Source organism: Hyperolius riggenbachi, chromosome 3 (assembly GCF_040937935.1).
Source record: "Hyperolius riggenbachi isolate aHypRig1 chromosome 3, aHypRig1.pri, whole genome shotgun sequence".
In the NCBI taxonomy this organism is placed as follows: domain Eukaryota; kingdom Metazoa; phylum Chordata; class Amphibia; order Anura; family Hyperoliidae; genus Hyperolius; species Hyperolius riggenbachi.
This window is the reverse complement of record NC_090648.1, coordinates 495,683,095-495,699,700: the sequence shown is the minus strand read 5'-3', so window position 1 is coordinate 495,699,700 and position 16,606 is coordinate 495,683,095. Positions and strand designations below refer to the sequence as shown.

Sequence of the window (16,606 nt, the reverse complement as noted above, 5' to 3'; positions counted from 1 at the left end):
AATACTATAACCCGGACAGTTTTTTTTGTACATTATATAAAAATGAGTAATTGCAGCAGTTTTGCATACGACTCCTCTGACAGAGGCAGCATTCCTAACGTGAACGTGCATAACGTGAATAGTGCAGCCCTGTGAGGGTTAACACAGCCAGTGACGTCAGGAAGAGGGCGTGACTAACACGCTGCCATTCTGATACATTGTAACTTCGTTTAGAACGTCCCACTTCCGAACGTTCTATCCGACAAGAACGCGGAATGCTTCCTGGACTGCAGGTCACGTGACACCTCCACAGGAGGACTATAACCAGAGACAATGGATACAGGTGCAGAGGGATCCTTCCTGATTCCTCAATGATCGCCGCCTAGCCTGCTGCAGGCACAGCTGTCTGCACTCCCTCCACAATGTCACAGCAGGCTTTGCATTTGAGAAGTAGCCTTCTGTTCTTCAGGAACAGGGTGTATTTTTGTAGGGACTGCAGGAATGTATCTAGGTGGAAGAACATTGCAGTTCACCTCCAGGGACACCTATTCAAGCACAGCAGAATGAAGAGCATGGCAGGGATCTCACTGATGTGCCTGGGCATCAGATATGTGCCACCTACAGTGGCGTGCCAGGGATTGCACCCAAGGCAGGTCCAAGCCCAGGTGGTGCTGGACTCCAGACCTTCTTTGGATCTCCAGAAACCTCAGGACAGCCTTCTCAAAAAGATCACTTTTGTTGTTCGCTTAGGGGTCCGCGCTTGCGTTCTCTTCTTGAAATTTGGGCCGTTGTTGTTAGCTTACCCTTTGACGTTCTTTTCGACTAGACTCAACGCCCTCTGGCTAAATCTTCTGCTGATGGCCACAGAGTCTTCAGGACCGGCATGCATTAAACTCGGCCAGTGGGCTAGCACTCGCAGGGACCTCTTTTCAGAAGAGTTTTGTGCCAAGTTTTCCAGGCTTCACGTTAAGGTGGCCCCCCACCCGTGGGGTTACACAGACTTCTGTTTGAAAAGGTCGTTTGGAAATAATTACGGACAAATATTCCGATTTCCCAGCCAGGAACCCATTGGGTCGGGATGTGTCGCTCAGGTCTACAAGGCCTATATGGACCGGTCTGTCATCGACAATAAGGAATATGAATCCCTGATAGGAGGCTCTGAGCGGGACTCGGGATTCGAGGCGTGGGAAGTGGCCGGGCTTCGTGGTATTTTGGCCCGTTTCCGGAAATGGAGGCAAACGGGTCATGTTGCTCTGAAAGATAAAGCTAGTATTGGAGAAGCCTCTGAGTATCACCATGGGGACAGCCAATCACTGTCACTTATAAAGGGTTTTGAGGAGGAGTCACGTCACTTGATTCCTGTGGCTGTAAAAGTAAGGCCCTGAGTGACCACAATTACCAATTATGTTCATCTTCCATGATGGGATTTCTAGGTATCAATATTTACATTTTATGGTCATTGTTTATCTGCATTGTGTCAAGATGCATCCGCAGATTTGCCTATTTAAAAGAACACTATTGCAAAAAATCATAACATTTTAAACACATAAATATAAGATGTACATTTGTCCCACAGTAAAATGTACTATAAATGACTTTTTCCTATGTCGCTGTCACTTACAGTAAGTAGTACAAATCTGACAGGTAGAGTTTGGACTAGTCCATCTATTCGCAGGGGATTCTAAGGGTTTTCTTTATTTGTAAAAGCACTTATGGCCCGTTTCCACTGGTGCAGCGCGGCTGGGAGATGCGCGGCGGCACATCCTCGTCTGCAGGAACGCTGACGAATCCCATAAGCCATGCTATGCACGGCTATGGGATTCGCAGCCTCCCGCACGGAAACTGATGGCAATGAGGGCCGAATCGCTAAGGTAAGTGATTCACCGGCGGCGCCATTGTTTCCTATGGCAGAGTTTGCCTGCGGGGAAACTGTGGATTCGGCCCGGTTTCCGTGCTAGTGGAAAACGGGCCCTTACTGAATGGCGATTGCACAGTCCAACATAGTGAGCACATGAGTAAGGAGGCTGGCCAACATGTTTGTATAGATTCTTTGCAGGAAGTGCTTTTGTAAAGAATAAAGGAAATACTGAGAATACCCCATGGGGAGATGGAGATACAAAAATAAAAATGATTTTAATTTACCTGGGGCATCTTCCACTCCCCTGGAATCGTCCTGTGCCCACTGCATCCTCCTGGTCCCCTCCGGCCAGCAGCGGCAACCCCTGCAAAGCTGGCGCAGCCCCGAGCCGCGCGCACCCTGATTGCGCTCTCATTATTGGGGGCATTCTGCGCAGGCGTAGCAGTGATTTTCGCATACTGCACATGCGCAGAATGCTCCTGTACATGGGAGCGCGTTCAGGGATTTCGCAGCTTGAGGTGGCACATGCGCAGTAGCTGCCGACTCTCACCCAGCTTTGTGGGGGTCGTGATGCTGACCGGAGGGGACCAAGAGGACGTCGTGGCCACAGGACGAGTCCAGGGGGGCTGGAAGAAGCCCCGGATAAGTTAAAAATCATTTTTATTTTTGGCTTACATTTTCCACCTCCTTAGGCTCGGGACGGAAATCCACAGCTTAGGGCAGTAATCCTGAGTTGGATCAATCAGAGGTGTGGGATGTGCAGGGCTGCTGCAGATTTATCAAGCGGTATGCAGTGGCGTAGCGAAGGAGCTGTGGGCCCCGATGCAAGTTTTACAATGGGGCCCCCCAAGCACTCTATACATAACAATTGATACGGTGCACCAAAACCTACCAATGTCAACTACAGTGTCAGAGGTGCAAGAAGGGGATGGGAAACAGTTTGTTAATGATTACCACTATTCAAAGCATCTATAGACGTGATTATGATGAGCACTGGACCAATAGAGAGCTAATACTGTAGTTGAGGGAGGGCCCTTCGGGGCCCCTCTGGCTCTACCTCTGCACCCCCTATTGCTATGCCTCTGGCGGTATGATTTTTAGGGTCTGAAAGCTTGTGAAAAAGTTGCACCACTTTTGGAAAAAGAATCTGGATATAATCATACCGCCAGGGAGGTTTAAATTAATTTACTGCATTTTTCGGACTAAAAGATGCTCCTGGCCATAAAATGCACTTTTATTTAGAGGGTATAAATCAGGGGGGGAAATGTACTAAACCTGGTGCGTCCATCCATGGTGCAGGGGCATCTTGTAGAGCTTCTTGATATTGGGGGAATTCATCAAGACACAAAAAGCTAGCATGCTGGAATAAATGATTTGTATCCTCTCCATAACATGCCTTATTTAACAAGCCTCATATTGCCTTCTCCCTTCCCTTACATATAATGACTTTGCATACCGAAGCTTATGGTGTTAAAAGGAAGGTCCAAGCAAAATAAAAAAATGAGTTTCACTTACCTGGGGCTTCTACCAGCCCCATGCAGCCATCCTGTGCCCTCGTAGTCACTCGCTGCTGCTCCAGTCCCCCACTGGCAGCATGCCGACCTGGGAGGTCGGCGGGACGCATTGTGCAAATTTTTACGCATTCCCGCTAGTGCAGAAACATTAACACACATTACAAATTTACGCATTAAACCACTAACGCGTAAAAATGTATGTGTTAATGTTTCTGCACTAGCGGGAATGCGTGAAAATGTACACAATGCGGCCCGCCGACCTCCGAGGTCGGCAAGCTGCCAGCAGGGGCGCCGCGAGGCATAAAGCGAACCAAGCGGTCGCTTGGGGCCTCACGATCTTAGGGGCCTCGGCGGCTCCGTGACGTCGGCGTGACGTCACTTTTTCCCCGCAGCCCCGCGGGGCTGGCACTGGCAGAGCAGGGCTACAGGAAGATGGCGCCCTGTACTCTCCAGTACAGGGCTTCGGGTGGCCATCTTCCCGTAGCCCTGCATGAATCAGCGCGCGAGCGCGGGAGATTGGAGGAGGAAGCCAGGGAGGGAGCTCCGTGGGAACTGTGCGCCTGAGGAGCCGGCCGGGAGAGGAGACGGGGAGAGAAGACTTCTGCCAGTGCCAGCCTGCCAGGTGAGTAAATTCTTTTCTTTTTGCAGCCCTAATTGCGATTGATTTCTGCTGAACTGTGCCCTAATTGCGTTTGATATCTGCTGAAAATGTGGCCCTAATTGTGATTGATTTCTGCTGAACTGTGCCCTAAATGCGTTTGATATCTGCTGAAAATGTGGTCCTAATTGCGATTGATATCTGCTGAACTGTGCCCTAATTGCGTTTGATATCTGCTGAAAATGTGGCCCTAATTGTGATTGATTTCTGCTGAACTGTGCCCTAAATGCGTTTGATATCTGCTGAAAATGTGGTCCTAATTGCGATTGATATCTGCTGAACTGTGCCCTAATTGCGTTTGATATCTGCTGAAAATGTGGCCCTAATTGCGATTGATTTCTGCTGAACTGTGCCCTAAATGCGTTTGATATCTGCTGAAAATGTGCCCTAATTGCGATTGATATCTGCTGAACTGTGCCCTAATTGCGTTTGATATCTGCTGAAAATGTGGCCCTAATTGCAATTGATTTCTGCTGAACTGTGCCCTAATTGCGTTTGATATTTGCTGAAAATGTGGCCCTAATTGCGATTGATATCTGCTGAACTGTGCCCTAATTGCGTTTGATATCTGCTGAAAATGTGGCCCTAATTGCGATTGATTTCTGCTGAACTGTGCCCTAATTGCGTTTGATATCTGCTGAAAATGTGGCCCTAATTGCGTTTGATTTCTGCTGAACTGTGCCCTAATTGCGATTGATTTCTGCTGAACTGTGCCCTAATTGCGTTTGATATCTGCTGAAAATGTTACCCTAATTGCGTTTGATTTCTGCTGAACTGTGCCCTAATTGCTTTTGATTTCGGCTGAAAATGTGCCCTAATTGCGTTTGATTTCTGCTGAAAATGTGCCCTAATTGCGTTTGATTTCTGCTGAAATGTGGCCCAAATTGCGTTTTTATTTTCTGGTGTCTGGGGTAACTGTTGCTGCATTTATTATTTAATGGTCATAGTTGGCTATATTTGCTGTGCTACGGTTAAGCTTCACCCATACAATGTCATGGCCGCGCCCATCTTTCGGCGCGCTACGCGCGCCTCAATCACCCCAACATCCATTTTTTCCCCGCAAACAGCCCCGCCCCAATCGGGGTAACTGTTGCTGCATTTATTATTTAATGGTCATAGTTGGCTATATTTGCTGTGCTACGGTTAAGCTTCACCCATACAATGTCATGGCCGCGCCCATCTTTCGGCGCGCTACGCGCGCCTCAATCACCCCAACATCCATTTTTTTCCCCGCAAACAGCCCCGCCCCAATCCGCCCTCCTGCTCCACCCACATGTCATGGCCACGCCCATTTATGCGGGATAACCACACCCATTTTTTGCCGCCGCAGGATAGGGCCTCTTGCTACAGTCCGCTTGGGGCCACAAAAACCTTAGCTGCACCCCTGGCTGCCAGCGGGGGACTGGAGCAGCAGTGAGTGACTACGAGGGCACAGGATGGCTGCATGGGGCTGGTAGAAGCAGAACTAGCTGGAGGCGGGGGACTGGAGCAGCAGTGAGTGACTACGAGGGCACAGGATGACTGCAGGGGGCTGGTAGAAGCCCCAGGTAAGTGAAACTCATTTTTTAATTTTGCTTGGACCTTCCCTTTTAATCTGCCGTCATTTGAAAGGTACTGAGGCTGTGAGAACATGGGATCTGTTCCGAGTGTCTAAGCGTCACAAGGGCGGGGTCAAGTAGGACATTGGAAGCCACTAGACTATCCAGAGGCTTCACTCTACCTAGGAAAGTATCTAACTTCTTGTCCCTCGAGACTACAGGTCCACTTTAACTAATTTCTACAGTAGTATCCTCTTTAAAGGGCAACTGAAGCAGGATGGATGTGGAGGCTGCCATATTGTTATAAAATACCAGTTGCCTGGCTGTCCTGCTGATCCTCTGCCTCTAATACTTTTAGCCATAGCCCCTGAAGAAGCATATGCTGATCAGGTGATTCTGACATTATTGTCAGATCTGACAAGATTAGCTTCATGCTTGTTTCTGGTGTTATTCAGACACTATTGCATCCTAATAGACCACCAGCAGGACTGCCAGGCAACCAGTATTGTATAAAAGGAAATAAATATGGCAGCCTCCATATATTTCTCACTTCAGTTGTCCTTTAACCCTCCTGGCGGTTTGCTAAAAAATCGCCAGGGGGCAGCAAATCTTTTTAAAAAATTTTTTTTTTTTTTTCATGTAGCGAGACAAAGTCTCGCTACATGATAGCCGCTGCTCAGCGGCATCCCCCCAGCCCCTCCAATCGCCGCCGGCGATCAGGAGATCCCGTTCAAAGAACGGGATCTCCTGGAGGGCTTCCCCCGTCTCCATGGCGACGGGGCGGGATGACGTCATCGACGTCGTGACGTCAAAGGGGATTCCTATCCACCCCATAGAGCTGCCTGGCACTGATTGGCCAGGCAGCGCACGGGGTCTGGGGGGGGGGCGGCTGCGGCGCGGCGGATCGGCGGGTAGCGGCGGCGATTGGGCACTGCACGCAGCTAGCAAAGTGCTAGCTGCATGCAGCAAAAAAAAAATTATGCAAATCGGCCCAGCGGGGCCTGAGCGGTGCCTTCCGGCGGCATAGCCCGAACTCAGCTCGGGCTTACCGCCAGGAAGGTTAAAGGGAACCTGAAGTGAGAGGCATATGGAGGCTGCCATACTTGTTTCCTTTTAAACAATTTGCCTGGATCTAATTGGCTGCAGTAGTGTTTAAAGAGAGTCTGAAGCCTTCTAAAATTCGTCTTTTTATTTACCATTTATCTTCAGCAATATCAGCACAGCTAAAACGTCATTAAACCCCCCCCCCCCCCCCCCCCCCCCCAAAATCCCGGGGCAAAAATCCACGACTTTCCAGATTGTGGATTTTGCTGCCTGGGGGAGGCAGAGCTTAGCGCTGTAGCTCTGCCTCCATTAGCGTCAATCTCCACGCTGATCTCCGCCTCTCCTCCGCCCCTCTCAGTGAAAGAAGACAGAGGGGCGGGGAGAGGCGGGGATTGACGCGAGTAGAGGCAGAACTACAGCCCTAAGCTCTGCCTCTACCTGGAAGTGAACCCTGTATTTTGCCCCAAGGATTTGGGGGGTTTAATTACATCGTTCTGCAGTGAGGATGCAGCATTTTAGCTGTGCTGATATTGCAGAAGATAAATGTTAAATAAAAAGAGGAATTTTAGAAGGCTTCAGACTGTCTTTAAATCCTACACCTGAAACAAGCATGCAGCTAATCCTGTCAGATTTGTCATAGACATGTGATCAGCATATGCTTGTCTATGGCTAAAAGTATTAGAGGCGCTGGATCAGCAGGACAGCCAGGCAATCTGCATTAAAAGGAAATAAATGTCGGCCTCCATATCTCTCTCACTTCAGGTGTCCTTCAACCTATTTCTGGAGCAGTATGCTCTTTAAAGGGAACCTGAAGAGAAAGGTATATGGAGGCTGCCCTATTTATTTATTTATTTTTTAAACAATACCAGTTGCCTGGCAGTCCTGCTGATATCTTTGGCTGCAGTAGTGTCTAAATCACACACCTGAAACAAGCATGCAGCTGATACAGTCCCAGTCAGAGCACCTGATCTGCATGCTTGTTCAGAGTCTATGGATAAACGTATTAGAGTCAGAGGACAGACAGGCAATTTGAATTGTTTAAAAGTAAATAAATATGGCAGCTTTCATATCCTTCTCAGTTCAGGTTCCCTTTTAAGAAGAACTTCACCTTCACTGGAAAAAAAAATCTATTCTGTTTGCAACCAGTAGTGAGTTTTCCTGGCATAACAGATGATCCAAAACATGTCTCTTTGCACCCAGGGCACCAGCACACTGTTTGGTGGATGGCACATCTCAAAGCTCTCTTTGCACATACGTTACCTTTTTCTGTTCAGGTGCTCAATCAGATCTCCTGCCTCAAGAAGGTTTTTTCCCCCATCCCCCCATAAGTTTTAGCATAAACAGCTTTCTCCCTTGTTGTCTCATTCAGGTTCTGCACCCCAAACTTCACCAGCAAGTTAAGATGGACCTTCTTCTTATGAAGACCTGGAGCCAGATTGTTAGCCTCATACCTGGATTCAGCTGGCTGAGCCTGACGGAGATTGTGGAGGAGTTTGAGAAACTCATGACCCAGCAGGTGAGCAGAGCCTACTAGAATTTCATGGAAACCAAAGATCCTCCAGCCCCATGTGCACAGATCGCTCCCACACCGCCGTCCTCCGCTGCCTGCAGCTCCGGTATCGGGTCCCGTTAGTTCTGTCAGTTGCGGCCAGTCTGCGCAAGAGAAATGCGTCCTCTACGTTTGCTCTCCAGCAAAGTACTTCAATAGGTCTTTCAGTTTAGTAAATACTAACCTCTTGACTATGCAAAAGTCAGTCCAAGTTGACATGGCATCCTAGTAGAGAGGAAAAGGATAACGTTTTTTATGCTGCCACCATTACTTACTTAAAGGGGCACTATGGCGAAAAAAATTATAAAATGTAAAATATTTGCAAACATAGACAAATAAGAAGTAGATTTTTTCCAGAGTAAAATGAGCCATAAATTACTTTTCTCCTATGTTGCTGTCACTTACAGTAGGTAGTAGTAGCAGTAGGGTATTGTACCGTGTTAGCCATCAGTAAAAGCAAGAAGTTTTAAATCAGGATGATACCATTTATTGGCTAACTACAAATGAATAAGAATAAACAAGCTTTCGGCCTTGCAGCCTTCGTCAGGTTTATATCCTGTTAGTTTGCAAGCTGGTGGTACAGACAGCTTATATACATGCAACATCAAAAGGAAAAACAGATATTTTTTTCAAGCATAAATACATCATTAAGATGCCTTAATACAAACAGACCATCTAAATGGGGTAAGATAAGGATCCTTGTTTACTTTATTGCTCCCAGACCTGGTATTAGGATTGACCCAGAGGTATCGTAAATTCTTAGTTCACAAGTTCAGCTAGGGTGGCTGAGACAGTTCATATATCATCCATCTCATACCAATATAGAAAGTTGTTGTCCTTATTCAGACCCTTCTGCACAGCTTTGAAACAATTTATAAATTTTGTTTCTGCTATTAATCGGTCATTTGACGTTTTGAAGCCGCCCTTCAGGGCAGTGACACGAAGATCATCCATGCTGTGTCCGTTGGACCGAAAGTGTGTAGCAACTGGGAGTCCAGATTTGGTATCATTAATAGTGTGCCTGTGTCCATTCATACGTTTGCGCAGAGTTTGTCCAGTTTCTCCCACGTACATAACATTGGGGCATTTAGCACACATGATCAGATATACCAGATTGGTGGACCCACAAGAAAATTTACCTTGTATTCTGTACTCCTGTTGTGAACCTGGTATCGTTACCCTGTCAGTGGAGTAAATGTGTCTGCAGGTCCCACATATTTTTTGTCGGCAGGGTGATGTTCCGTTTTGTTGAGGCCTATTCAAAGAGCTCCTGACAATCATCTGTTTTAGATTGTGTGGTTGCCGATATGACAAGAGTGGAGGTTTAGGGAATATCGTTCTCAGTCTGTGATCCTTGTGTAAAATGGGATGAAGTTCCTTAGCAATCCTCCTTAAGATTTCCAGGTGTGGGTTGTAGGTGACAACCAAAGGGACACGTTCCTCTTTCTGGTTTTGCTTATATTTCAGGAGTTCAGTCCTGGGGATGTTGCTGGCTTTCCTGATTTGGGCCTCAGCCATGGGAGGACTGTAACCTTGTTTAATGAAAGTGTTCTTAAGGTGATCCAGGTGCTTGTCTCTGTCCATCCTGTCAGAACAAATCCGGTTGTACCTTATAGCTTGGCTGTAAATTATAGAGTTCTTAATGTGCTTGGGATGAAAACTGTCATATCTTAGGTATGTGGGACGGTCTGTAGGTTTGCGATACACAGAGGTTTGTATGTTGTTACCCCTGATGTATATGGTGGTGTCCAGAAAGTTAATCTCTGTGTGAGAGTAGGTAAGTTTCAATTTGATTGTAGGATGGAAGGCATTGAAGTTCCTGTGGAACTGGAGAAGATCATCCTCACTTGCGGACCAGATGATTAAAATATCATCAATGAAGCGGAAGTAGGCCAAGGGTTTTATGCCACATGCATTGAGGTATTCCTCTTCGATTTTGGCCATGAATAGATTTGCATACTGTGGAGCGAATCGCGAACCCATTGCCACGCCCATCTGCTGTAAAGAGAGGTCCTGTCCAAAAGTGAAATAATTATGAGTGAGAATGAATTTGATCAGTCCAGTAATAGGCTTTACAGGTATGCCCTGACCCTGAAGATATTTACGGCAGGCCGCAATACCATCATCATGGGGAATGTTCGTGTACAGGGACTCCACGTCCATCGTGGCCAGTATGGTTCCCTCAGGTACTGGGCCGATGGCTGACAGTTTGTTCAGGAGGTGGGTGGTATCCTGTAAGTAGCTGGGTCTTTTACAGACAAGAGGTTTCAAAATGTTTTCCAGCCACCCTGAGATGTTCTCTGTAAGAGTTCCGCTCCCTGAGATTATGGGCCTGCCAGGGTTTCCCTCTTTGTGGATCTTGGGAAGCATGTAAAAGCAGGCTGTTCTGGGCTCTTCAGGGATAAGGGTCCTTACATGTAGTCTGATGTTTGCAGGCAATCTGTTAACCATCCTATTAAGTGCCATCCTGTAGCCTTTTGTGGGGTCCCCCTGTAATTTGGCATAGTGAGCGGTGTTGGATAATTGTCTTTGTGCCTCCTGGATGTAGTCACTGGTGTTCATTATGACTATGGCACCACCTTTATCCGCTGGTTTAATAATAATGTCCTTATTCTCCTTAAGGGATCTGATGGCCTGTCGCTCCTGTGGTGTTACGTTCTGGGCCAGTGTCTTTCTTTTACTCAGGATCCTGTCAGAGATTCTGCGTCTGAATTTGTTTATGTATTTATCCAGGGCCGGGTTTTTTCCTTCTTTGGGGGTCCATCTTTTTTTCTTTTTTTTCTTTTTAGATCTGGTGCGTTTTGGTCCATTATCCATTGTATCAATGTAGTAGGTAGTAGAAATCTGACATTACTGACAGGTTTTGGGCTAGTCCATCTCTCCATAGTGGACTCTCAGCAAGGCTTTTATTCTTTATAAAGATGTTCCCTAAAAAGGATTTAAACAATGATGCTGGCCAGCTTCCCTGCTCGCTAGACAGTTTTTTTTGTCAGTTGGAGAGAGCAACTCCCATTCACTTATGCTGGGCATACACGGCTCGTTTCCCCCTTATCAATCGAGCCGCTGATGGCTCGATTGATAATTTCCGACAGGTCCGATGACCCGCCGGATCGATTCCCCGCTCGATCCCCGCGGGCGGATAATAGCGGGGAATCGAGCGGAAGATAAGGAGTGCCCGTGGGGATGACCGGGAATCGATCCGGCCGCCCGCGGGGACGCGGCGGAAATCGATCCGGCGGCTAATCGAGCCACCGGGTCGACTCTTGTATGCCCAGCATAAGTCCTTGTTCACATTGTGGTGCGTTCGCACTATCACCGTTTTTTTTTTGTTTGTTTGTTTGTTTTTTTTTTAGCAGAGCAATTATTTAAATTACTTCCTGACGTCAGTGAGGAATTGATTATTTTGCCCCCGAAAGGAATAAACACAGTGGGCTTGATTCACTAAGAATATGCATGCCTTATCAGACTTAACACGGCTTATCAGAGTTAACATGCCTTATCAGAGTACCATAGCGAGCACTACAAACTTATGCCTGCTAATTGGCAATGATGAGAGCTACACTTGTCCTCCCCTGAGCCCCTGCGGATCCAATCACTTTAAAGGACATTATCCCCGCACTTTGATTGGCCCAATAGGCTGCTTGTCAAGTTTCCTGTCAAGTGACAGGCAGCCTATTGGGCCAATCAAAGTACGAGGATAATGTCCTTTAAAGTGATAGGACCCGCAGGCGCTCAGGGCAAGAGGAGTGGAGCTTTTCGTCATTGCCAGTTAGCAGGCATAAGTTCTTAGGGCTCATTTCCACTATCGCGAATTCGCATGCGTTTTTCGCATGCAAATTCGCATAGCAATACAAGTGAATGGGACTGTTTCCACTTGTCAGGATTCCTGTGCGTTTTTCTGTGCAGAAAAAATTCGGATGGCAGAGCCATCAGAATTCGCATACCGCTATGCGAATCGCATACAATGCATTTAATAGGAAATTCGCATGCGGTTTAGGTATGCGAATTTTCATGCGAATTCCCATAGAAACAATGGAAAAAGCACACCAGCACTGCCATGGTTAAATTCGCATACATCGTCATCCATGCGAATTCGCATGCGACTTCGCATGAAAATTCGCATACACCCGCATGCGAAATTCGCATCCGCATGCGAATTTTTACCGCGGCGATTCGCACCGCACAAGTGGAAATGCAGCCTTAGCGCTCCCTATGCTACTCTGATAAGGCATGTTATTTGTCTTAGTGAATCAAGCCCAATGTATTTATTCATTAAAACACTGTGGAAATCGCTGTACAAAGCGCTTTTTCGAGTGCTTTGAGATTTCCCTATACCTTCTATTCAGGGCAAATCGCCCTGAAAATGGTACATGCAACGCTTTTGTCAGCGGCAAGGAAACGGAACGCCCCAATGAGAACTATTCATTGGAAAGCATAGTGTAAGCGCTTTTAGGGCAATTGGTACAAATCGCCTGCGCTTAAAAAAATAAAAAAACGCCTCTAGTGTGAACAAGCCCTAAGCTTTTGAAAATAAATAAATCCCTGAGAATCCCCCCCATGAAGAGATGGATTAGTCCAAACCTGTCACTTCTGTCAGATTTATACTACCTACTGTAAGTGACAGCAACATAGGAGAAAAGTAATTTATGGCTCATTTTACTCTGGAAAAAAAAATACTTCTTATTTGTTTATGTTTGCATATATTTTAAAAATTTTTGCCATAATTCCCCTTTAATTTAACGTGAACCTAAAGCGAGGAATAAAAAGGTAGATACTGTACTTACTTTAGTAGAGGGAAGCCCTCTGGATAGTCCTGCGGCTTTCCCCATCATCCTTGACCCCACCCATCCAGAGCTGAAATTACAGTAACACTTTCTAGATGGTGTGGGCAGTATTACATGTAGATTTCTCATTTAGGGCACAATAGTCATTTTCTGATGACGTTCCTGGAACTCCTTTCAGAGCATTACATTTCTGGCTGTGTATTTCAGGATAATTATTATCCTAGCAGTGCATTGTGGGAGCTTGTCGGCCATGATCTTCCCCAGACATTACATTTGAGGTTTGTGGCTGGGTTTACCCTGATTTCCAGTTGAAATATTGCGTTTCCTTTACTATTCAAAAAATCCTGAGAACCTGTCTAAACGTACAGAGGAATGTACGCAGGAGGCATGCAGGATACCTACACGGGTTTAAAAAAGACTCCCTGGTATCATTTCGGCAAAGATCTAGCGATGCAAACTATTTTTTTGATCAGGTCTTGGTATGGTGACAAAGTTCTGAAACTGGATTTCCTTCTTTAGATTAAAGAGAAACCGTAACCAAGAATTTAACTTAATCCCAATCAGTAGCTGATACCCCCTTTTACATGAGAAATCTATTGCTTTTCTCAAACAGATCATCAGGGGGCGCTGTATGGCTGATATTGTGGTGAAACCCCTCCCACAGGAAACTGTGAGGACAATGGTCCTGGCAGTTTCCTGTCTGTGAACCTCGTTGCATTGTGGGAAATAGCTGTTTTCAACTGCCAAAAAAGCAAGCAGCAGCTACTTCCAATGACATCACCTGCCTGCAGTAAAAAATGTCACATGTGATAAATGTCAGAATGTAAATCAGGGAGAGGAAAGGTTTTACAATGGACAAACACTGACTAAATGATTTATACATAATTATTGTAAAAATGAGGCACTTTTTTAATTACATTATTTTCACTGGAGTTCCTCTTTGAGCAAGAAGTTTTGAATCAGAATGATACCATTTAAAGAGAATCTGTACTCTAATATTCTTACACTAAAAAGCATACCATTCTATTCCTTATTTTCTTCTGTGCCCCTCTGTGCTGTTTCTGCCACTCTCTGCTGCAATCCTGGCTTGTAATTAACAGTTTTAGGCAGTGTTTACAAACTAACCAGCTTGTAATAGGCTCATATAAGCAGAGTGTGTGAGTCATACAGAGCCTGCAGGGGGCCTGCAGAGGGTGTGTATCCCTTCTAACCAATCACAAGCAGCCCTGCACATTCCACACATTCAAGCATTAGCCCGACAGGCAGGACAGAGGAAAGCAGATAAGATTAATTACAGAGACAGTGCAATTAGGAAAAGCTGCAGTAAGCCAGAGCACATTAGAACAGGCATAGGAACTTATAGGATAGAAGAACTAAGGCTGAAAAATTTGTTACAGAGTCTCTTTAATCATCATGATTCAAAACGTCTTGCTTTTACTGATGGCTTACATGGTGCAATACTCTCCTGCTACTTAGGATTAGGACTTGGTATGGTGATGAAGTTCTGAAACTAGATCTCCTTATTTGTCTGCAGATAGATCTCCGCTTTGAAGCCAGAAATTTGGAACGGTTTCATCAGAAGTTCGAGAAGGTGGACTTTATAAGGTTTCCCACCCCTCTGAGACCATTCATTACAAGGAATATCCTAGTGGAGACCTTTGAGGTGGGGCTTCTTACAGAGTGTAACTTATATGTCAGATGTTGTGTTTATAACGTGACCTGCAATGCAACTGCTGATCACGTACTGATGAGTTTAGTGCCAGAATACTGGGTTTCCTTAAGGCCTCTTTCACAGTGGGACATTAAAGTCGCACGTTACAAAATGTTCCAATGCAGACTAACGCACAGCAATACAAAGGCTGTGCGATATTCACAGTGCACGCGTTGCATTGTGTATAATGTGTAGCAATATTTAGTAAGTGCTGCATGCTGTGCGTTTAGCCGTACATTTGCTGCGTTATGTGTGTTGCACATGCTCATTAATGTTTTTTTTTTAATGTAACGTATGCACCGTTTTCGTTCCATCAGTGTGCAAGGAAAACGGCGCACCAAACGCAGGGCTTAAGAATGTACTATAACGTCCAAGTTATAGTCTTTCAATGTGTTGCATAGAGGCACGTTATGCGACCTTAACGTCGCTTCAAACGCAACTGTGAAAGAGGCCGACATCCCCACTTGCACTGCCGTTAAGTTCCGGGTCGCGACTTGATGAGGTCATCAAGCGGAACCCGTCTCAGGCAGAGCGAGCGGGGATGACGGCCAGAGTGGAGGGGAGCGACGATCGCCGAGGGAACGTCAGGAAGGTGAGTGGATCCTGTTCTTCCCTCAGACCACTGCTGCCAATAGTGAGCACTATGATTGGCCAGTGATCAGGAGCCAATCGCATTGGCTCCTGATCACTGAGGGGAGATGTCAGCTGTCATATGACAGCTTAAAGGGGCACTATGGCAAAAAAAAATTTTGTAAAATGTAAAATATATGCAAACACAGACAAATAAGTACATATTTTCCAGAGTAAAATGAGCCATAAATGACTTTTCTCCTATGTTGCTGTCACAGTAGGTAGAAATCTGACAGAAGTGACAGGTTTTGGACTAGTCCATCTCTTCATAGGGGATTCTCAGCAAGGCTATTATTCTTTATAAAGGTATTCTCTAAAAATGATTTAAACAATGATGCTGGCCAGCCTCCCTGCTCGCTACACAGTTTTTTCACAGTTGGACAGAGCAACTGCCATTCACTAAGTGCTTTTGAAAATATATCCCTGAGAATCCCCAATGAAGAGATGGGCTAGTCCAAAACCTGTCGCTTCTGTCAGATTTCTACTGCATACTGTAAGTGACAGCAACATAGGAGAAAAGTAATTTATGGCTCATTTTACTCTAGGGGAAATGTACTACTTATTTGTATATGCTTGCACATATTTTAAATTTTACAATTTTTCGCCATAGTGCCCCTTTAAGCTCCCCTCTCGGGTGCGCATAATTGCGTCGAGCGGAAACTGCAGGTGACGTAAATCCTAAGCCGCATCAGAGTAAGGCAGTCATAAGTGCGGTGTAGGATTAACTTGCCGCGGTCCCCGAAAGGTTAAAGGTTATTATGCTGTTGCTTATCCTTTAGAGCAGAGAGGAAGTTCAGAGTTCAGGTCCTCTTTAAAGAGTACCCGAGCTGGATAATTATATGGATTATAGGACATAGAGCCATGTTCTCTGCCCAATGACCTGCCTTTGTGTCCTTTTGGTGCCGCTGCCAGTCCCCCCTGGGTTCTGCAGACCCCCTGAAAGCTTCCCACAATCTGATTGTCACTAGCCTCCTTTCCCCCTTCCAGCATAAATCAACTCGCTCCCCCGCCTCCTCCATGTCTCTCTCCCCGCCTCTGTCAGCTCATTGTCCCGCCTCCTCCATGCCTCGCTCCCCCGCCTTCGTCACCTCACTGACCCGCCTCCTCCATGCCTCGTTCCCCCGCCTCTGTCACCTCGCTGCCCCGCCTTCTCCATGCCTCGCTGCCCCGCCTCCTCCATGCCTCGTTCCCCCACCTCTGTCACCTCGCTGCCCCACCTCCTCCATGCCTCGTTCCCCCGCCTCCGTCACCTCGCTGCCCCGCCTCCTCCATGCCTCGCTGCCCCGCCTCCTCCATGTCTCTCTCCCCCGCCTTCATCAGCTCGCTGCCCCGCCTTTTCCA

General features: G+C 46.5%; 1 protein-coding gene across 1 annotated transcript in view; it reads left to right on the top strand.

The window, feature by feature from the left end:
• Positions 1 to 205: 205 nt before the first annotated feature.
• ADCK2 (aarF domain containing kinase 2) overlaps positions 206 to 16,606 on the top strand; it is a 38,168-nt gene continuing 21,767 nt past the window's right edge. The window contains exons 1-3 of the mRNA XM_068278264.1: positions 206 to 1,352; positions 7,961 to 8,107; positions 14,459 to 14,587. Coding sequence (XP_068134365.1) covers positions 402 to 1,352; positions 7,961 to 8,107; positions 14,459 to 14,587 — 1,227 coding nt within the window. The 5' untranslated portion in view covers positions 206 to 401. The remainder of the gene's footprint in view (positions 1,353 to 7,960; positions 8,108 to 14,458; positions 14,588 to 16,606) is intronic.